Source organism: Salvelinus fontinalis, chromosome 30 (assembly GCF_029448725.1).
Source record: "Salvelinus fontinalis isolate EN_2023a chromosome 30, ASM2944872v1, whole genome shotgun sequence".
Classification (NCBI taxonomy): domain Eukaryota; kingdom Metazoa; phylum Chordata; class Actinopteri; order Salmoniformes; family Salmonidae; genus Salvelinus; species Salvelinus fontinalis.
The window spans coordinates 14,989,471-15,012,974 of NC_074694.1; the positions used below are offsets into that span (position 1 = coordinate 14,989,471).

Below are 23,504 nucleotides of genomic sequence, written 5' to 3' on the forward strand. Positions count from 1 at the left end.
ATGGGACCATTCAGCATTTTTACCTGACACACGCTCAATCTGTGCTGATTTCTGTCTTGTGCAGTAGTGGGTAGTGCTGAGGTAAATAGCTTCCTGCAAAAGCCTGACGTTGTCCGAGAATCTAACTGAATTGAAAGTTGAAGGCGTTTTTTAAACATCATAGGCATGACACATCAGACATTAAAACACATTTTTTATGTTTTGTGTTAAAGCAGAATGAAGACAACTGTAGCTTGAATTTAAGATAATTTAATTTGCATGGTGTTCTAAAGTCTATTTCTTTGCCTTTCTGACAACCATTATCCATTCTCCACATCATTGTTTCACATCAGATTGTGCGACCGGCCGTCGGTTCAGGGACGAGCGTCACGTAGGAGTGACAGGATCTGACAAGACATTGTACTCCACACAGAAAAATTCCTAAATACACTAATCCTACTCATAACGCCAGTTGTTTAGAAGAATTAAGTGAAAAAGTTTTGGTCCCAAATGTTCACAGAAGCATGGGTAAAATGTATTACATAAATTATTATAACCATAAATCACATTTCTACAGTACAACAATTAAATTCGATTGATAAATATAAGCAGATATGCTCCACTTTCTCTGGATACCTTGTACAGATTAGAATCACAACAGAGTACGTAGCCTAAGTCAGGCAAAGGACGTGGAAGTCGAATTACTCCGTCGATTGTGTAATCATGGAAAAAGTTGAACACACTTGCAATAGATTTGCACAAGTGCATAATTAGGTTAATTGACATTGATTACATGTTTTGAGTAACATCCCAATAAAAGTTATCACATCTGATTTTAATAGATTTTGTGAACCATCTATACATTTTAAATTATATCATGTAAGTATGTACAAGCTCTAAGAAAGAAAAGCAGTAGATTCATTACTGATGACCATAGCGCGTTATGTTCATATTTGATCAAGTATTTGTACCCTAGTTCTCTTTGCTTTTAGTATTAGGCCTATTATAAAATGTAACCATTTTCAAATTCATTGTATCAAATGTAATGGGGTGAAATATCATTATTACAGAATGTACTTGGTCAACCTTGCATTGTGTTACACACTGACATTTCCCCGGGTATTGCTTGTTATAGAAAACAATACTGTTATCTCTACCACAGTTCCAGTTAGCTATAAATACCTGTTTCATCCTTTGACTGCCTTGTCCTGGTTGGTTATGCAGTCCAAAGCCCATATGTTTCTGAAAATACACAGTTCATAGACTTCTGCATGTTTTCACCTGTCAATTTTGTTGGAGTGAATTAATTTGTTCCTTTCCTTGTGGTGAGGTTGCTGTTATGGAGCAGTTCAGTCTTTTTTTTGTCTGTAGTTTCCCAGTGCTCTCCTATGTCCGTCTGTGAGAGGCATGTTTCTGGGACAGCCTCAGAAGTCTACTGGTCTGATCATCATTGTGGTAGACTTCAGTGAGTAGCCTGAGCCCTTCCAGTAGTACCATTTGATTCCATTGAATCGATTAGAGTTCTGGCCGTGCTGGAAAAATATTCCGTTCAAGTTAGAGGGGCCGCAGGCGTCAAACCACCAGCCTTGAAAAGCAGAAAACAAGAGATTGTCAGTCTGAGGTTTTTCATGATGTGCATGGTCTGTAAGACAACAAGCCCAATGAGGGGCTGTGCTTCTCCTTCTAACACTGACGTTTTGTATTATCACATTACGATTAACTCCCACAGTTTTGTAGCCTCAGTTTCGTTGAGTTCAATGGGAAAGTCGGGATTGTTATATCACATGGACTGCAAGTTGTGCAGCTCATTCCCCCCTGTGTCTGTCATCTTAGTCCTATTTTTGTTCATATGCAGCTGGTTATCTCCAACAATTCCCTGAGGTATAGGGATTCCTCTATGCGAGACCTCGGGAGGGGAAATCATTTGGTGAGCAGCTTACATGTAGAGTAGGTAGACCCCCGATACACGGAACAAGTCCAAGTCTAGCGCCCAAAGCAGTCTACAAATCAGAGACATGGAGGAGGACCTCTATTCTGAGCTCAGAGAGAGGGGGAGGGGGAAATCCTTAGTTCCCAGACTATTAATGTCAACTGTTGCAGGGGCTGAATTCCCAACTGAGTTAATTACTGATCAGCTCATATCTAAGTTTGCTTGAGAGCCTTGACCCCACGACAGAAGGAAAAGGCAAGACGTCTTAACTTTTTTTTCTGGGGGTAGTGCCAAACGCTTGTGGGGGGGGGGTTAAATGTGAAAATGGAGGAAATAATTGATCTTAATGAAGGCTGGTGGAAAAGCCGAGGAGATTGGCAAATGAATCTGTTCCTTACCTCCTGTTGTCAGTTGTGAGCATTTGCAAACACATCTGTCATTGTCGGCATCTTTTGTGCTGAAATCACTTCCTGGTTGACCAAGGCTACTAATTTTGCCTGCTGTTCCACTGTAGCCTTTAAGGTGTATCCTGTGTAAAGAAAACAGAGAAATACAATGTGAGGAGGAAGTACATGATTGCCATTCGTCGGAAGACCCAAGTTTAGTCCGCCAAGGATTCCTTACTCTGCTAGCACTAACCTACAAGATGCTGTGTTTGTAGATCCCTTGGTTTTCCGTGACTACTTTTGAACCTTTCTTGTGCTCCATGACAAGCTATCGGCACCCAAACTCAACTCTGGACCACGAAACCAGTGCCACTGAATTTTTTCATTGGTCGCCTCTAATGAGGGACTGATTTAGACCTGGGACACCGGGTGTGTGCAATGAACTATCAGGTAGAACAGAAAACCAGCAGGCTCTGTACCTTGTAGGGTAAGAGTTGAGTAACCCTACTATAGGCTATGTCTTCACACTAGTCATTTGCAAGTTAAGTGAAGCATGACAGCTGCAGTAGGGTTTGCTGACAGAAGGGCCCTGTTATGGTTTGGTTGTTCATTATATTTGACATTTTAGTCATTTAGCAGATGCTCTTTTCCAGAGCGACTTACAGGAGCAATTAGGGTTAAGTGCCTTGCTCAAGGGCACATCGACAGATTTTACAGCTAGTTAGCTCGGGGATTTGAACCAGCGATATTTTGGTTACTGGTTCAATGCTCTAACCGCTAGGCCTAACTTCCGCCCATTCATTCTGTCGAAAATATCAATGCTGGTGATGAGGTATTGATGTCATTGCTAACCTCCGTTGTTTTGTGGCCTTTGAATTTCAGTATTAAGATGAGTTATATGGAATCATTTATATTTCTGGTTCTAGAATAGTCAAGGGTCATACTTCGAGACTAAAGTAATGAATAGAAGTGTGCTTGAGTAGAGGTCTAATGCTCAAACAGAGGAAGTATCAGTTCTCTCCTTAAAATCAGCTTATGTTCAGCAAAGAAAATGGCAGGTACTGGTGATGTCTAGGGGTGCAGATTGAATGTTTAGGAGACCGAAGCATTTTAGTCTTCTGTTTCACAGATCCTGACCATTTTCCAGATGACAAAATATTTATTTTGGACTGGTGACAAGTGTTTGATCCTCCCACCGCCCACCCTACATATTTATATTTTCAGGCAAGGTAAATGTTTTGTTTGTTGATTTTCAAGAACATGTTGTATGCACCATTTTGTTAGAACTTACTTTAACATTACTACATCAAAACATCTTGAGTAACAGACTAAATCTGTCTCTGTCATGCAGCTATGATAATGTGTTTCAGTCCACATCGCAAAGTACTAAAAGCGATCACCTATATTTAAAGGTCCTCCACACAGACTCCCCCAACATAGTTTCCGTCACATAAGTAGCCTAGCATTGGAACACCATACCTGGGAAATCTAGGCATACCTGTAGTTTTCTGCTTCACTGCCGAGAGAGAACTGGTCATATAGTGAGAATCCTGAGTTTTCCTCCCAATCCATCATCTGTATTCTCAAGACGTAGGGTTGCTGATTGGTCAGTATCGAAACAAACTCATTTCCCAACCAGTATTCATCTGAAGGGTTTCCAAAGCCCTTTGAAGGAATATAAAAACATAATTATTCAACTTTTAATATGATCATAATGTTTGTTCTGTTTGTTGCCACTGGCCAGCGTAATCTAAGCTTTGTGCTGTGGGACTGGGATCATTTCCTCTTGCGCTCACCATTTTGTACTCTTTCCACGTACGGTGGAAGTCAACCCGACCATCAAATCGTTTTTGTAGTACTGTCCATCCACCGCCCTCCATCTCCATGTCACAGTAAGCCTTCAAACAAAACAACAAAGATTTTCTACCGGTATATACAGCAACAAACTTAACAATAAAAACAGTTCCATATCAGTAGTTTAAAGGCAATGGTAGTTTTGTGAGAACAAGCGATGTGTAATTGCCAGATTGTAACTCACCAATGAAAAGTATCTAAGGAGAACCCCTACTCAACCACTCCACAAATTTCTTGTTAACTTCTTATGGCTGGGGGCAGTATTGAGTAGCTTGGATGAATAAGGTGCCCAGAGTAAACTGCCTGCTACTCAGTCCCAGAAGCTAAGATATGCATATTATTAGTAGATTTGAATAGAAAACACTGAAGTTTCTAAAACTGTTTGAATGATGTCTGTGAGTATAACAGAACTCATTTGGCAGGCAAAAACCTGAGAAAAAAATCCAACCAGGGAGTGGGAAATCTGAGGTTTGTAGGTTTGCCTATCCAATATACAGTGTCTATGGGGTCATATTGCACGTCCTAAGGCTTTCACTAAATGTCAACGGTCTTTGGAACCTTGTTTGATGCTTCTACTGTGAAGGATGAGGGAATGAGAACTGATTGAGTCAGTGGTCTGGCAGAGTGCCACGAGCTCACTCAGGCGCGCCCCCGTGAGAGGTAGCTGCGTTCCTTTTCGTTTCTAAAGACAAAGGAATTCTCCGGTTGAAACATTATTGAAGATTTATGTTAAAAACATCCTAAAGATTGATTCTATACATCGTTTGACATGTTTCTACGAACTGTAATGGAATTTTTTGACTTTTCGTCTGGCCTGCGCGTCATGAATTTGGATTTTTGAACTAAACGCGCGAACAAAAAGGAGGTATTTGGACATAAATTATGGACTTTATCGAACAAAACAAACATTTATTGTGGAACTGGGATTCCTGGGAATGCATTCTGATGAAGATCATCAAAGATAAGTGAATATTTATAATGCTATTTCTGACTTCTGTTGACTCCACAACATGGCGGGTACCTGTATGGCTTGTTTTTGTGTCAGCGCCGTACTCAGATTATTGCATGGTGTGCTTTTTCCGTAAAGTTTTTGGGAAATCTGACACAGCGTTTGCATTAAGGAGAAGTTTATCTAAAGTTCCATGTATAATACTTGTATCTTTCATCAATGTTTATTATGAGTATTTCTGTAAATTGATGTGGCTCTCTGCAAAATCACCGGATGTTTTGGAGGCAAAACATTACTGAACATAACGCGCCAATGTAAACTAAGATTTTTGGATATAAATATGAACTTTATCGGGAAAAAACATACATGTATTGTCACATGAAATCCTATGAGTGTCATCTGATGAAGATCATCAAAAGTTAGTGATCCATTTTATCTCTTTCTGCTTTTTGTGACTCCTCTCTCCTCTCTTTGGCTTGAAAAATGGCTGTGTTTTTCATCTGACTAGGTACTGACCTAACATAATCAGATGGTGAGCTTTTGTCGTGAAGCCTTTTTGAAATCGGACACTGGTGGGATTAACAACAAGTTTATCTTTAAAATGGTGTAAAATACTGGTATGTTTGAGGAATTTTAATTATGAGATTTCTGTTTGAATTTGACGCCCTGCACTTTCACTGGCTGTTGTCAAGTCGATCCCGTTAACGGGATCTCAGCTGTAAGAAGTTAACAAACTATAGTTTTGGCAAGTCGGTTTAAACATCCACTTTGTGCATGACACAAGTGATTTTTCCAACAATTGTTTACAGACAGATTATTTCACTGTATCACAATTCCAGTGGGTCAGAAGTTTACATACACTAAGTTGACTGTGCCTTTAAACAGCTTGGAACATTCCAGAAAATGATGTCATGGCTTTAGAAGCTTCTGATAGGCTAATTGACATCATTTGAGTCAATTGGAGGTGTACCTGTGGATGTATTTCAAGGCCTACCTTCAAACTCAGTGCCTCCTTGCTTGACATAATGGTAAAATCAAAAGAAATTAGCCAAGACCTCAGAAAATAAATTGTAGACTTCCACAAGTCTGGTTCATTCTTGGGAGCAATTTCCAAACGCCTGAAGGTACCACATTCATCTGTACAAACAATAGTACGCAAGTATAAACACAATGGGACCCCTCAGCCGTCATACCGCTCAGGAAGGAGACGTGTTCTGTCTCCTAGAGATGAACGCACTTTGGTGTGAAAAGTGCAAATCAATCCCAGAACAACAGCAAAGGACCTTGTGAAGATGCTGGAGGAAACCGGTACAAAAGTATCTATATCCACAGTAAAACGAGTCCTATATCAACATAACCTGAAAGGCCGCTCAGCAAGGAGGAAGCCACTGCTACAAAACCACCATAAAAAAGCTAGACTACGGTTTGCAACTGCACATGGGGACAAAGATTGTACTTTTTGGAGAAATGTCCTCTGGTCTGATGCAACAAAAATAGAATTGTTTGGCCATAATGACCATCGTTATGTTTGGAGGAAAAGGGGGGATGCTTGCAAGCCAAAGAACACATCCCAACCGTGAAGCACAGGGGTTGCTGCAGGGGGACTGGTGCACTTCACAAAATAGATGGCACCATGAGGCAGGAAAATTGTTGATATATTGAAGCAACATCTCAAGACATCAGTCAGGAAGTTAAAGCTTGGTCGCAAATGGGTCTTCCAAATGGACAATGACCCCAAGCATACTTCCAAAGTTGTGGCAAAATGGCTTAAGGACAACAAAGTCAAGGTATTGGAGTGGCCATCACAAAGCCCTGACCTCAATCCCATAGAACATTTGTGGGCAGAACTAAAAAAGCATGTGCGAGCAAGGAGGCCTACAAACCTGACTCGGTTACAGCAGCTCTGTCAGGAGGAATGGGCCAAAATTCACCCAACTTATTGTGGGAAGCTTGTGGAAGGCTACCTGAAATGTTTGACCCAAGTTGAACAATTTTAAAGGCAATGCTACCAAATACTAATTGAGTGTATGTAAACTTCTGACCCATGCGAATGTGATGAAAGAAATATAAGCTGAAATAAATAATTCTCTCTACTATTTTTCTGACATTTCACATTCTTAAAATAAAGTGGTGATCCTAACTGACATAAGACAGGGAATTTTTACTAGGATTAAATGTCAGGAATTGTGAAACTGAGTTTAAATGTATTTGGCTAAGGTGTATGTAAACTTCTGACTTCAACTGTAATTGTACATTTGTTCTGAATGTAGACAGCTTATAAATTGCATAGGACAAATGGATATTAACATAAGAGTTTAATTGTACCTTAATCTCCTGTGTAGTGTTGGGAAGGGCCAGTGAGTAGACTCCACTGTCTGTGTTCCCCGACTTATAGAGTGCAGCACAGTCTGGGTATGTGGTCGGTGTATCCTGCATCATGGTAGGCTTGTTCACTGCAAAAAGTGGATAGCACATCAAATTTATACTGCAGCAAGTTTACTTTTCCATAAATATATAGTAGGATAGTTACTTTTCAACAGTGGTTTTGATTTACTACATTTGAAACAATTTTTTTATATATTTCTTTTTTACTAAACCTATGTCTTATTAGACTAATTGAATTGACCATAGCATTCTGGCCTTAATCAATGATGCTGCTGAGATGCCAATGTTCCCCCCCCCCTGAGTCTATCAGACTCTGTCACCCTCCTCCACCTGCGGGGACGGAGATGGTGTAGATTAGGTTGTTGACGGTCTCCAGTAGCTCCTGTTGCTGCCGCTGCAGGGCAGAGCTGTTGGTGGTGGCCCGGATCAGCTGTTTCTCCAGCTCCTCGATGACGGCAGTCTGTCTCAGTACCAGTGTAGAGAGCTGCTCCTTCTTCTCCTTCAGCTGCTCCAGCTCCACCTGCATCTGCATCTCCATCTCCCCCACCCTCTTCTCCAGGTAGCTGAGGAGGAGGAAGGGCAGGGTACACGCTCAGCAACTCGCAACAGAGCTGGCAGGGCATTACTGGTCTTATAGCACTACATAGTATGTTGGTGTTGTCCCAGCAATTATTACTGTTGTGGACTGTTGTACAATACATATGGCAACTCAACTTCCCTGGTTTCCAATCCAAGCAACTAGCTATCTTATCAAGAGGTTTGTTTTACAGAACTGTTTCACACAGAATATAGGAAACAGTAAATATTTAGTCTAATATCTGGTGTTTGTAGCCTGTTTAGTTAAAGCATGATTTAGAGATTGGGCACCTGCATGACAGTGCAGTTTACTACAAACAACAAAACATCCTTACCTGTTTTTGTCATTCAGCTTGCTTATTTCATTTATTTGGAAAATGAGCTGTTTTTCCAACTTATTCGTTGACAGAAAGTTCTCAAGAAGCTGACGTTCGAGCCGAGTTGTATTATTTATTACCTAAAGATGAGAGACAATTACTTCCCACAGAAAATGTTTGAGATTGCGCTATTAATTGCTGCAAGCCTTTTACAGATTAAATTAAGTAAACATAATTTTGTTGTCATTGTCAGATATTTGTCAAGAATCAAATTAAGAACACAGGATCTTGAGGGATTTGCTTTTGTTTTCCCGCAAGTAATTTTGTTTTGTATTTTCAGAATCTGCCCTTAAAGTGCTGATTGCCATGAAAAAGTATTTGCCCCCTTTCTGATTTTCTCTTTTTTTTATATTTCTGACACTTAATGTTATCAGATCTTCAACCTTGACCTAATATTATATAAAAGAAACCTGAGTGAACAAATGACAATGTTGATACTTAATTAACAAAGTTATGCCACACCCAATGTCCCTGTGTGAAAAAGTAATTGCCCCCTTACACTCAATAACTGGTTGTGCCACCTTTAGCTGCAATGACTGAAACCAAATGCTTCCTGTAGTCTTTCCCATCCCCGTGGATACATTTTGGCCTACTCTTCCATCCAGAACTGCTGTAACTTAGCAACATTAGTGGGGTTTTGAGCATGAACTGCTAGTTTCAGGTCCTGCCACAACCTCTCGATCGGGTGGTGGTAGTAGTGTAATAGATTGGGGATGCTTTGCTGCCTCAGGACCTGGATGACTTGCCTTCCTTGAAGGAACCATAAATTCTCCTCTGTATCAAAGAGTTCTAAAGGAGGCCATACGTCCATGAGCTGGAGCAGAGCTGGGTCATGGAGCAAGACAATGATCCAAAACACACAAGTCATTCTGCATCAGAATGGAAGAAAAGCAACAAATTTAAAGTTCTGGAATGGCCTAGTCAAAGATGAGACCTAAACCCAATTTGAGATGTTGTGGCAGGATCTGAAACAATCATGTCATGCTTGAAAGTATCTGTTATTTGATCACATCTAATATTAGGTTTTGGTTGAAGATCTGATAACATTCAGTGTCAGTTATGTGCAAAATAGAGAATGAGACAGGGGCAAATACTTCACGGCACTGTATATACATTTTTGGACTTTCCCATTAATGAAATGTACCCATTGATTCTTGAAGAATAGAACTTATAAATTCCTCATCAGAGCCCAAAATATAAGCTTGTTTTACTACAATGGTGTAAACAAAGTCAATGTAAACAAACACTGTATATTCAAAAAACCTCGATATAACTAATTTTGATATCAAGAATGGTCAATCCTTGCATTAATAGCTCCATCTATGAATTTGAGTGGTTCCAATTCTCCACCCCCATCCCTCAGCTTTTTACCGAAACAGTGGCGGGGACTCGTTATTGTTTCAACTACTGATTACTTTAAAGTGGCAATCTCTCAATTGGGGATGTGGTATGACTAAATGAAACATTGGTCTTTTCCTGGCTAGAAAAATATCTCAAATTAGTAATATGTAATGGATTCTGATATATCCCTGTATTCTCTAGAGTAGTCTGTTTCATAAACAGCTCCATAGTTCACAGCAATTCTTTTGGATCAGCTACAGTTGAAAATAAATTGTACACAGCCTGCCATAAGTTTAGTTTTTATCCACACTCACAGTAGACTGAAAACATTTACAATACAGCACCCTCAAGAGATTTGTATTTTGTAAATGTAGCCCTTGATAAAAATTCTAGGAGTGCAAACTCAATTTGTAACAGTCCTATCTTACATCATGTGCAAACACTTTGTGGTTCACTTCACATTCTTAGAGCACAATTAGCATGGGTGTAGATGGTCGTGGAAATCTGTTTCGAAACAGGAAAAAACTGAACAATCAAATTCCAATAAAGGACAAATATATTGGAAAGGGGCAGAGGATGTAGAGGCTACTGTGAAAGAGTGGCTCTATAATGTAATGCATTTCTTTAGATGTTTTGAAATCCTAGGTCCAGAAAACCCCTTCTGATTTTCCAGTTTGAGGAACTGAACTCAGCAAAATCCTGGGCCAATTTGTTGTTTACATGAATGTTGGGTATGTGTCTGTCTACCATTTGGAGCTGGTGTTGGTGACTTTGAACACACGGATGTCTGATTGTGACATTGATAAACCCTTTCTTGTGGGAATACAATGGCGTTAGTAACAGGAAATGCTGTGTAGTTCGTTCACAAAATGGTCAATGGCCTTCTAAAGCAAATCATAATCCTGGCCCTGTTGGACAGCATTCGATTAAAAATATATATATATTTTGCCAATTTGATTACTTTTGTCATTAATTGCAGTGTTTCCCCTAGGATTTTTTTCAGTGGAGGTGGCAAAGTTAGCATGGGGGGGTGGGGCTAACGGCAGTGTCTCTGACCAAACATTTTAGAGGCCCTCTTGGCCACAGAGCTAATTTCCTGCAATTCTACACATTTTAACCATGGGGCAGAGAAAAAATTGCAGTTTTAAAGCTAATTTCCTGCATTTCTACACTTTTCCATGGCTTATGCAGTTTTCTTATGCTTTTGGAGTGTGTCAAACATAAGAAAATTAATGGGGTCCCCATGCCATGACATTTTTGGAATTGAGCATTCTCCCTGACTGTCAAGTTTTTTTATTTTGGTGATTGTTTTGGTGACTTTATTCTGGTGATATATAGAGCTCCATGATCTTTTCTACATACTTTATGTCTGGTTTTAGTCGTCTACGTTTACACTGAAAACATTTTACTATCCCCGCTGCTGCTAAATGAATGTTTAGTCATTTAGCATACAGTGCCGTGAAAGTATTTGCACCATTTCTGATTTTCTCTATTTTTGCATATTTTTTTTATACTGAATGTTGTCAGATCTTCAACCAAAACCTAATATTAGATAAAGGGAACCTGACTTTACAAATAACAAAAATGTATACTTTGGGGATGCTTTGCTGCCTCGGGACTTGGACGACTTGCCTTAATAGAAGGAATCATGAATTCTGCTCTGTATCAGAGAATTCTAGCGGTGTGAGACTGATCAACAACTACAGGAAGCGTTTGGTTGGAGTCATTGCAGCTAAAGGGAGCACAACCAGTTATTGAGTGAAAGGGGACATTCACACAGGGGCATTGGGTGGCATTGGGGCAGCAGGTAGCCTACTGGTTAGAGCGTTGGACTAGTAACCAAAAGGTTGTAAGATCGAATCCCCGAGCTGACAAGGTAAAATTCTGTCGTTCTGCCCCTGAACAAAGCAGTTAACCCACTGTTCCTAGCCCGTCATTGAAAATAAGAATTTGTTCTTAACTGACTTGCCAAGTAAAATAAAAATTGGGTATGACATTTTTTTTTTTTTTTTTTATGAGATATGTATGCAATTGTATTATTTGTTCATTCAGGATCCTGTTATCTAATATTAGGTTTCGTTTGAAGATCTGATAACATTCAGTATAAAAAAAAAATGCGAAAGTAGAGAATTAGGAAGGCGGCAAATACTTTTTCACAGCACTGTATACAGTATGTATATATATCACACACACAACCAATATTGTTAAGTTAAAGGTCCTCACCTGCGCCTCTACGTTGGTCAGTTTCCGTGTTTGCTCAGTGGTCTGACTCAGCAAGTTAGCCCCAATCTCTATCATGGCTGCCGTGTGGTTGTGGACAGCCTTCTGCTGGATCTGGGCCATCTCCTGCTTCATGCTTTCCTGGATATAGTTCTCCAGCTGCAGTAAGGATCAATAAGAGTTGACGAAGGCGGGTTAGTGAGATGGTTTAAGTGAAATATCAGTATTATTGGTTCACTGTGATGGCGTCAAATGAATTGTGTATGATACTGTGGTTTACCATATGGATGTCCCAGTGAATGTGTAGCCTATTTCCCTTTTAGAATTACTCCTTTTAAGCAGTACAGCCTTGTCATGGAGTTCATGGCTTTTCCCCTTGTCTGACCGAGAAGTCTTGAGGTAGATGTAGACAATTATCCAGTGACAGGCCAGGCATTTTGACTAGTGTTTAGATTTACATTATATTGAAGCTTCAAATTGCTGCAGGAAGTTCACTTGCTTCTGTTGGGGTCAAAAATAGAAGACTGAGAATATTTTCCCAGCATCCCTTCTGATTTATATTAATTAATTCCATCACTTGAACGATACTAGAGATTAATATCTAACTGAATCTACACATTTTTTATATGGTTGTTTTTGGTAACATCAAATTGTATCACAATCAATGGGGACTGCACTGTAATTCCCTGTCAACATGCTATATTCAACCGCTAAGGTTCTTTTTGTAAAATTGTACTTCTGAATGAGCCTTTACATAACTTAGGTTCAGTCATCGTGACGACAACTAATAAATTGTAAAATATCTACTAGTTGAAAAGTTCTTAATAAGCTATCTTCTCTAGTGTCTATCCCACATGGTATCATTGTCTTCAGAGAAAATAAAAGCTTTAGATAGGAGTTATGTCCCCTAATCAGTATCCACCTGTCAGATTTAGAACAAACCCAATCATAAAGCTTTTTCTGCATCAAGTTCCTGAGTGGCAATTAGGCCTGAAAGTCGTGTAAACAGGCTGGAAATGATGAGTAATGAGTTGCATCCTCTACGACACAGCGTCTTCCACTGCAAGATGATATCATGGCACTTGTAGACCAAGTTTTTCTGGTATTTTGCGTAAACAATTAGGTTGTATACCCATCTGCCAAGAAGCTAAACTATTGTGACTAAGTTTAAACTGGGAAGCATATTTAGCCTTTTCCCATGTCAATGAATGACAGGGCTGCAGTCCGTGCTAATTTTCTTTTTTTTCTTCCTTTCTCCACTTCCATATTGGCTGTGTTCTTGGACACAGACACGTGGAGGCTGGAAGAGTGTGCCATCGGAACTGCAAGCGGGAAGTTCCCAATGACGGCTATCTAATCAGCTGTTTACTCCACTCCTGCCCCTAAGGATTGCACGAGCAATGCTTGTTTTTCATCCACGTTAACATGAAAGCTTGATCACAAACTGACACATATTTTAAGTTCATCCGCTGGACTCCCTATTTTTTTTTCAGAGTGGGACAGTGTAATAATTTGAGGTATTATCTCTGCTCTCACAATAAATGTTCATTTCATCAGTTGATGTACAGTGATTTCCTTTTGTCCTTGACTCAGGGTCTTACATTGTGCAGTACAGAGGAAGAGCCTTTCCTCTGTTATTACAGATCATGCCAATATTCCCACAAGCTGTAGTGTGTGAAATTATGACGTGTCAGGAAAAATTATATTTTATTTTATTAGCAATGTATTTGGGAAATAAATACTTACATTTTGCATAAGGCTTTGTTCTTACTTGTTAGTATTAGTAATTCTCTTCAAATGACCCTATTACATAGTCTACCTTTTCCTTTAAAATACCTCCAGAATTCTGGATGCATTGAGCCGACCTCACTTTTACCAGGAGTCTCTGAACCTTTGCAGATCTCCTATAGATTAGTTCCGCTCACTTGTTTGTTTTACATCCAATGTATTGCATTTCAGTTAAAGACTGGACTTCCTTTCCATGACAGACATTAATGACAATGTTCTTAATCCTTTCCATCCAGAGTAGTCACTTTAGGCCAAATCCTAACCTTGAACACACATAACTCTGACTATTGTGTAGCATAAATCATGCATGTCAATTGGATTTGAGATTTTAGCAGAGTTACACGCATGTTTGCGCATAACAAATCTGTCCTTCGAGGATAGAATTCTGTGAGGCAGTAAACACTTAATGAACTGAATGACGGATTATCACGGAGTCTGAAGACTACAGATTCACTATTTTAACGGCTTCATTTCGAGGCTTTTAAACTCCGGAGTGAGAGATGACTTTTCAGATCAATCACTGTCCTTAGCTTAAAAGTTGCTGTCTGTAATGTATTTCTAAGCTATGTTGAGTGCCATATTCAAAACATCATCCTTTAAAGACTAAATTTTTCTAATTTAGGTGTTTTTATTAAGCAGTGGCTCTGATGTAACAGCAATGACAAAAGGTCTAGGGACCCTAACGCTTAGCAGCAGCTGACCTAGCTGGCGGAGTGATTCAGGTCAGGGTCTGTTTCCTTGAAGAGGTGTGAGCTGTGTGATAAGACTTTGAAGTTGTGCTTGTCTTGTCAGAGCTCTATAGACCTCATCATTAATCAAACTCTATAGAGACGAAAGAATGGAGGCAGCCCAAGCAGAGCCACTCTGTTTCTTTCACAAGCGATGGCTCAGCGGTGCTGAAAGGGATGCGCACGCCCTTCATCTGGGCACCTGTGTTGAGGCTTTGTCACTTCTCAGGCCCTTCTCACCCACTCACAGAGCCACCACAGCCCTGCTTCTGTTCTGGGACGCTTCTTTGTTTTATGGTCTTTCAGGATACTTTCTTCCTACTTCGGCTCACATTCACTTTCTTATTGCTCAAGACTGAATCCATTTCAAGATGCCCCCTTCGAATAGTAGGACAATGTCACAATTCACTTGCCTACATCCTTACAAGGTCAAGTTCAGTCCTCTCAATCAGAATCTGAGGATTCTTTGAATCTGAATGGAAGTCTTTCAAAGCCATCTTGGCAGTAAGGAAAGTGACTGGAGTATAACGTGCCTGCACATCACTGAAGTGTTGGTGTGTACACTAGGGCTGTGAAGATACTGGTATCACTGTTTTTGGGGGAAGAAATGATTTGTTCCTTTAAAAACCTGCTGTATGTAAAATATTGTGTGCTATAGCTTGGAAAATAAATGTGACTCTGGATGACATGATGTTTCCAACATTAGGGCTGTTTTCCTAAAGAAGTCAAATCCGCTTTGTTTTGTTTCCTGCCATGATACTAACGAGAATCATGATACTGGTATAGTCCTGGTCCTACTGTATACTCTTGTATTCTCTCATGGGGGGGAAATAAAATTGTCCTATAGAAAGCAACTTGTAAAACGGGGCTCTCTAACCTTGTTCCTGGAGAGCAACTGTCCTGTAGGTTTTCGCTCCAACCCTAATCTAGGGCACCGGATTCAATTAGCTGGTTGATAAACTGAATCAGGTTAGTTGCAACTAGGGTTGAATTGAAAACCTACACAAGGGTAGATCTCCAGGAACCGGTTTGGAGAGCCCTGTTGTAAGCCATATTGAGCGGAGTGGGAAACCAGAACCTGTAACTGGCCTAAATGAATATTTCCCTGAGTTGAAATGAGTCCATGATACTACATAACATCACCTCTGCACAGTAAGATACATAATGAGGTCAGTTTAACACAGATTATACATCTATGCCGAAGGCTGCAAAAGCTTACTGTCTCTTAACTTTATCATCTTAAATTTACGTAACATAATTAGGGCTGTGACGATCAAGGAATTTTGGATGATTGTAATTGGCCAGCCAAATGACCGCAGTCACCATTTGAATAGCAATATTTTTTTTATTTCTATGCATTTGCTGCCATAGAAATATAATGAATATAATGGGCGTCCCTTTTCAAGTCAACGATGGCATAATGGGTGGACTGGCGGCCATTGCGAGTGTACCCATAGGCGCAAACAGGAAGTAAAATGATATGCTTTGATTTGTTGATTCAACTCAATATCATAACAAATACATTCCATTACATGACCCACATCAGTTAACAGAATTTGAATGACATTTTTTTTACATTACAATAAAGTTTCATGTTAAGAGTCCATGGTACAGCTGAAATGGACTCAACTGCAGGAATGCTCAGCGGTCCTGTCTTTAATCAGCTGATTTAAAAATGTTATGGTTATTTTCATGACTCTTCATCCATAACCGTCAGTTATACGGTAATTGTGCCAGCCCTAAACATAGTGGCAGAGCAGCAGAGCCATTAATTTACTGCTTAATCACTGAAGGGCTCATAGCACCCAACGGGGTATCTGGAACCAAGTCCCTTATGTTTTAAATATGGGCACTCATCCAAAGAGTGCAAATAACATACCTTTTCGTGGAACCATTTGTAACATACATTAATTAGAAAGACGAAACAGATCATAAGATATAGAGGGACTGAATAAAAAACGTATAATCATTTACATTTTACATTTAAGTCATTTAGCAGACGCTCTTATCCAGAGCGACTTATCATGCGAATGGGTGTGAGACCTTGTTGAACACACACACCTGCACTCCCAGTAGAGAAGCTGTGAGAAGTCAAGCAGAACACTGTACCTTGAGGAGCCACTGCGTGTTGTTCTCCATGATGTTCTCCAGCTGCTCCAGCCTCTGGGCAGACTCGTCATACTCTGCCGGATCGTCCTTCTGGACCAGGTTGGTGTAGGTGCTGCTCGGGGTCCTGCAGTTGTCCTGCTCAGGCAGCAGAAAGGTGTAGCTGCACGGGCCATTCTGGATCTGGTACTGTCTCTGATTAACAGCTGTCGTGTCTGGAGTTTTCCTGTAGCCGGTCCCCCGGGCCAAGCAGCCACTCAAGACCAGTAAGCCAACATAAAACATTTTAAGAATTAAAACGAAAATTTGTATTGTAAAATTGTTATCCAAAATTCTTCTTTTGGTTCACTCACTGCCTTTCAATGGATTTGTTTTTAGAAGGGAAATATTGTTGTAATTCTTTCCTCTGGAATATCCAAATGCACACAGTCCTCTTTCAATTCTTCAGGTTCTTTTATAGGCGGGAGGAGGGGATACGGTCAGCGGGTATACCGGGTAGATGGTGTCATTCCTGCAGGTTCCCAGTCCTAGACTGCACGCTTACCCTTTTTCATTAAGCCCCCAGCCTCTTGGTTTCAGCTGCAGTTGGCCCTCTGATTAGCTAGATATGGGAGTGAACGCAAGGCCCCTCCCACTACATCCCTGTGGCCAGTCACTGTGAAGAGCAGCTGGGCTAGAAGCAGCAATGTGGAGACTAGTTCTTACACACACACACACACACACACAGGAGCAGATGCACTAATTAAACACTTCCCGCCATATCCTCTTGTTTGCATGAGAGTGAGAGCTTTATGAACAGGTCAGGGAGACAGATGGGCAGATAGTATAAAGTAATTACCATATTTTTGTGTTCTCACAAGCCGATGGCCGATCATCTATTCTGGATGCAGCTGCCTTCTTCCAGCAAAGTCTGCAATTGCAATATCCATCCCTACCCACTGTAAATATTTTTTCCCCTGTCGACGACAAAAGCACAGGCATTTGTCTAAGTATGAGAATGTTGCGGGAAAGAGACTATTTCTCTGTCGTCACTTATCCCATTCCGAGCTCTTTGCTCAGTCTTAAGAAACATTAGCTCTTATTTCCTGTCATTCTCCAACTCTGGGCTGTATCAGGGTCTTGGTTACATATGAAGGGGTGAGATCCAGTATGTTTACAGAGGGAGAAGAGTATCTGGCTGAAGTTCTGGGGACATTAATAAAGCTCATCCGTCCACTTCATGTCATCTTAATAAGATGCTAAATCTCCATTAATGTGACTTAAAATAAACTGATCTTGGCATCACAGAGCCCTGTTGTTTTTTTTCCTGTGTGGGAATGAAGTAGTCAAGGTTCTTCATCTAGTCCTTTTTCAAGGCGCTTCTTTTTTCTTTATCACCTCTGATCTTGGCAGCTGTAGACAGGCAGCTGTGAAACTACCATAATCACAGTACTACACAGTAGCCATGTCTGAAGCCAATGTAATTTACCTGACTATTAGCTTATTGTACTGTAGAACCTTCAGAGGTGCCTGGCTGTCGCCAGACCACGTTCTCCTCTTGATTTCCCACCTTTGATTTGAGAGGATGTGTTCCCTGCATCCTGTCTCAAGCCTTTCTTAGACTAGCATGGAGTATCATGAGGAGAAAACGGTCCCAAGTAGTCTAGTCAGTTGAAACCAGACAGGTTGAAATAGTATTAAAAAACGTCCATACTGCTAAAATATTGTGATTTTATTCAGGAGCTCAAGCATGGTTTGATACGTATTTATCCATAGGGAGGTGACATAGACAATAAATGCTGTTGGGAAAACTGTCTTCCAAGGAGGGGAAAGGATTATTTATTTCTTATGCTGGCTCATTTTCAAAGGTGCCAATGAGCTCTGGAATGTGTGCTTTGTTTTAACTTAGTGGTTGATTTTTGGTTGTGTGTGTGTGCGTGTGTGTACAGTCACCCTCGGGAGATATTACATGGTCGGCTATTCAAGGCTTTCAGGTAAAGTAGAGCGTGATATGCTGCTTGATGAAGGGAGGTGCATAAGCGCTATAAAAACCATGACCATTTTGACATCTCTACAGTTACATCTACTTGCATGCTTGATACATTTCAGGAGTTCTAGATGTATAAATAAGTCCTGTGGTTTGACATGTAGGACATTAACATAATGCTGTTCATGCATATACTGAAACACATGGCAAACATAGCTGGTTTACATTAACCTTTGGCTTGAATGGATGAGAGATCAAGTTGGGTCCGTGCAAAGTGAGGGTCACACATTAACAAACCTGACAAGAGCCCCTCTCAGTTCTATGCAGTTCAGTTCAGTAGTTGAGCTCTTCTAGTGACGACAGACATAAAACATAAAATACTAATAACGAGGCTATTTGCTTTATACACAAGGCTGATTATTACTTTTAAAAAATTTAGCAATATTTAAACATGACTTATGGTGTATTGCGTTTATTATTTTCAAGATGAGCCAGCCTGTTAAGTATAGTAAAAATGTTTTACAAGTCATTGTCTATTCTAATGATGTGAGCTATATTAAACCGCTGATATCACACACGGGGCCATGCAGGTGGTCTACAAAGGAAGTGAATCCGCTTGGAGGATGTTTTGTCTTAAACCCCAGGGATGTTTCTCCATCATTGTCATCTTCCTATTGCTCCACTAGCTTCATTCTTCATTTCCCTTAACACTGAAGCTCTACATATTTCACATCTGGGTGAAACAGCTAGTCTCTCTTTTTGATTGACCGTTTTTTTACTTTGAGACCTGTTTTACAAATATTCCAAAGGTCATATAACCTTTTTAGGTATATTCTGTGTGTATTTTTAAGCATCAGTTTCTGTTACAATGCATTGCATTTGTCTTCTACTCATACTCAAGTCCCAGCACACACAAGAAGCGGAATTACAGGAAGTGAAGTGAGGTAACAGAATGTGAAGGAAATGCAGCACGTTTTAGGCAGATGACCACAGAGGAAGGCCGCTTTCAGAAAAATGAGTTGGTTCATGAGTTCCAGTTGAATCGCTAAGCCATTAGATGTGTGGCCGTCTGTCTGTCAGTCGTTTCATGTCTGGAGGAAGCTCATCAGGGGGAAGGAGGTGACTCACACAATGACCTAGCCTATTTTATGCCGGAATTGTGATCCAAAGCACAATCCACTCATGCTCCTTTGTGGATGCTAAAAGGCTATATCAACACAATAGGCTACTAGTAGTAGTTGTGTATAATGTAGAGGTATTTATTGTTTATGAAATAGTTTGTTCTTAGGACACATTTTAAGATAATTAAAGACAATTTATTTTCAAAGACGCACATAACTGCTCCATGGGTGCTCAGTGTGGCAGCACCCTGCACCTCTCCAACCTGTATACGTATGCATGTCTTTTGGAGGGGTTGGGACAAAGCGTATGTCGAATTTCTGTTGGACCCAGCTGACGAAAGAAGAGACCTTAAACTTGTTAAGATTATTATTGGTCTCTCAATAATCATTCATTTATTTGACTCATGAGATTTAAAAAACTTTAATGTCTAGTTACTGCAAACCTGTGATTTTGATCAGCTGTTGTAGTTTAACCTTCTCATAAAGTTAACCCAACTGTCACCTTTTGAGGACTGCTTTTGTGACCTGTTGGACTGCACAGAATCTGCCAAGCAGCTGTTTTAGATTGGAACCCAATTTTAGAAAAACCACAAACTCAATGTGTTTCATTTTCTGAATATTTGTTAATAACAACCAAAATGTTGACAGCCACGGAATAACTTTGAATGTCATAAAAGGAGAGTGTTAAGACGAATTACATTTCCAAAGGAACATAATTTGAAAGAAATCCAACCCCCCCCCCCCCCCAACACACAATATTTTCCAATATAGATTAATACATATATAAAGGATCTTAATTTGACCAGTTTCTCACAGCAAAAAAAATATCATACAGCAATAGGAAATGTGAATTATTTGTGTAGATGATAATTTATGGCCATTTTTGTAGGGGTTGATAAATTTTTAGTTGGGTCAAGCCTGAAATATATAAGTGGAAATTACAAACTTTAGAAGCCCCTTTGAACCTTGAATACACCACAAGTTAGCATTTTCTGATTTTCAGGAGATTTCCTGCAACAGGGTGATACAATTAAGATCCTACATCTGTAAAGACAATACATTAGTTCAGAGTAATAACTTTACACAGATAGACTTTCTTTAGGGTTGAGCTTTATGCTAAATATTGTGGCGTGACTAATGAGTTTAAAGTTATATTGAGTGTCAATTTTTGCCAGCTGTATATGCCACAGTTAGCCTACTTCAAATAATATGAGATGTCTCCTGATTGATATTCAACCAATTGCAATGCTTCTTTAGGCCAAGTCTCTGTCACAAATCTCTTGAGAATCAATGCTTCACTTGATTCAAATCAGTGTTCCCTGATGAAAGACACAGTTTTCACTGATAGTCCTCATGTCTTCATTATGAATCCACCCCAAGTATCACGCACCATGAAGTGAACAATGTACTTTAATGCTCCGTTCACTCTCCCTTTGAACCATTTGACCAAAATGTTATTTTATAGTATTAGTGATAAAAAGGCTCCTGCTATGTACAGAGGAGGACCAACATAATTTAAAGTCTGAGAATGGCCTACCAAAAAAAACTTCCAAAAGGTCTAATACAAGGTAAAGCCAGTTTTCTGGCACTCATTCATAAAGCAGCAGATTGGAGCAGCACTCCAAACATCCCCTGTAGCTGAGAACTCCACTCTGTAGTCTTAAGACGGAGCACAATGTCAGCGAAGACTACCTGTATGTTCTCATTCAGTGCTCTCGGGCAATGAGGATGGACAGCCTGGACCACAGCCCCAGGAAGTCAAACCAGGCGCGGAGAATGGCATTTTATTGAATCTTTGACGTATTACTCGACGCAACTGCAAGTTATGAGCTGTGTCAGCCAATATCATCCACCCCTAGAGGCTGTGGAGAAGGGCTATTTGTCCACCCCTAGAGGCTGCGGAGAAGGGCTATTTGTCCACCCCTAGAGGCTGCGGAGAAGGGCTATTTGTCCACCCCTAGAGGCTGCGGAGAAGGGCTATTTGTCCACCCCTAGAGTCTGCGGAGAAGGGCTATTTGTCCACCCCTAGAGGCTGCGGAGAAGGGCTATTTGTCCACCCCTAGAGGCTGTGGAGAAGGGCTGTTGCTTACACAGAGATGTGGACTGGAGTCCAGGATGACCAACGTGTCCTCATAGTGAAATATAAATGTCTACCTGGTCTGAGTAGGGGATCACCTTTTAGATTAAGCTTAATATAGTTACCCTGTTCTACCCCTTGTCGGACCTCCAAAATATGCATCGTTATAAACCTAAGACATTAAATCCATTGCTCAAATTACACAATGGAAAGCAGTAAACAAAATGAGTGGATACATATTTTTCCATGTGGTTAGCTTGTTCATATTTTCAATCATTACAAGTCAATAAGCATGGCCCCAGATTACAAAAAACACATAATTCATCACGACTCCTGTTATAACATTATTTTACTGCTAAGAGGTTTTATGGTTCACTCTGGCAGGCAGATGTTCATTTTCAATTCAAACCTCAAATCCCTTTCACATATCATGTTGTATTTCACATATGTTTTATTCAAATTCAACATTTGTCAAGATACCAAGTTAGTAGATTGTTCAAGTGGAGAAATACTAGACTGGGTGAGTTTGGAGTCAGATGGGGGTCAAGCCTTTTGGAGGGTATTTGATTACACAGGTGATGACAGCAGCTCTGTTTGTATGAAATGTGGTTATCCCTATACAGGCTAAAGGAAGACTTGTTTACAAATTCAAGGTGTTTTTCTGCCCTCTCCTTGTGAAAAGAGAACACTGCAACACACTGGTTGTGACAACTAATGGTCAGCCAAACAAACAATACATATACAAAATGTACATTGCTGAATAACTACTCTTTTAGCTATATTAAGATGGGCTCTTTTTTTAAAACACTGCAAACAACTCCCCTTTCTGGGAAAATACTTACCACCTTAGACTCTGTCATGTCTCTCCTCCCAGATCTGTAATCTGAAGCAGCTCCTGTCTGCAGGGGAGTGCCAGCAGGACCTGTTCCTGGGTCAGCCTGCAATGTTTGTCTCCCGGGACGCCCAGCCCCCAACCCACAGCCTGGTGGAGCTTATCGAGCTGTGTGGGGGCACAGTCTGCAAAACGGTCCGGCTGGCAGGCCTCTGCATGGGGAAGTACAAAGGCAAGAGACCAGATGGGAGCAGGATTCTCTCCGAGCAGTGGGTGCTGGATAAGATGTCAGGCCAGTGTTAATTAATACGTAGCCCTTTACACTGCATCACGTATACAGGTTGAAAATAGCATATTTGGTCACTGATAAGTGCTTAAATGGGAACACAGTGGCTGAACACTAACATACTATACATTGTGAGAGCGGGCTCTAGGTCTCTGCTTTACGGCGGGATTCAACTGACAGACATTCTAAGCAGGTGTAGCACCTGCAACTTGTTGCCCCCGTCCTGCCCGCAAATTGGGTTACCTTTGCATATTGTGGTGTTGTCAAGGTGATTTTGTAAATCAAAAGCAGGATGTTATGTCATACAAGCAAACCACACACCTGTGAGTAAAACATTTGAATTTCACATTTCTGTTCGAGAACTCATGTAGACTACAAGTAGAATGCACATAAAATCAAGAGTGTAGTGTTAGGATTCGGCCTTGTCAGATGAACTGTTGTGTCCTCACACTTGTTCTGATAATTTCCGCATTATCTTAAAATTGTTCCCCTTTCAATTGCTACCATGGTATTCATACTGTATGCGTCTCATATTTTTTTTCTGTTAGAAACATTTAAATGTACCCCTCCTAAATATACTTAAGTATCAAATGTAACAAGTAC

The 23,504-nt window shown here is 40.4% G+C and overlaps 1 protein-coding gene and 1 pseudogene across 1 annotated transcript; one reads left to right on the top strand and one right to left on the bottom strand.

Moving 5' to 3' along the window:
• Positions 1 to 23,404, top strand: part of LOC129828453 (microcephalin-like) — a 34,852-nt pseudogene extending 11,448 nt beyond the window's left edge.
• On the bottom strand, positions 234 to 17,224 carry LOC129828694 (angiopoietin-2-like). Its single transcript, XM_055889830.1, has 9 exons — positions 16,623 to 17,224; positions 12,001 to 12,156; positions 8,395 to 8,516; positions 7,814 to 8,046; positions 7,424 to 7,551; positions 4,092 to 4,193; positions 3,794 to 3,960; positions 2,308 to 2,438; positions 234 to 1,564 (listed from the first exon to the last, which is right to left on the bottom strand). Exons 1-9 carry the CDS (start codon positions 16,902 to 16,904, stop codon positions 1,404 to 1,406), a joined length of 1,482 nt encoding a protein of 493 aa, XP_055745805.1. The 5' UTR covers positions 16,905 to 17,224; the 3' UTR covers positions 234 to 1,403.
• Positions 23,405 to 23,504: the final 100 nt, after the last annotated feature.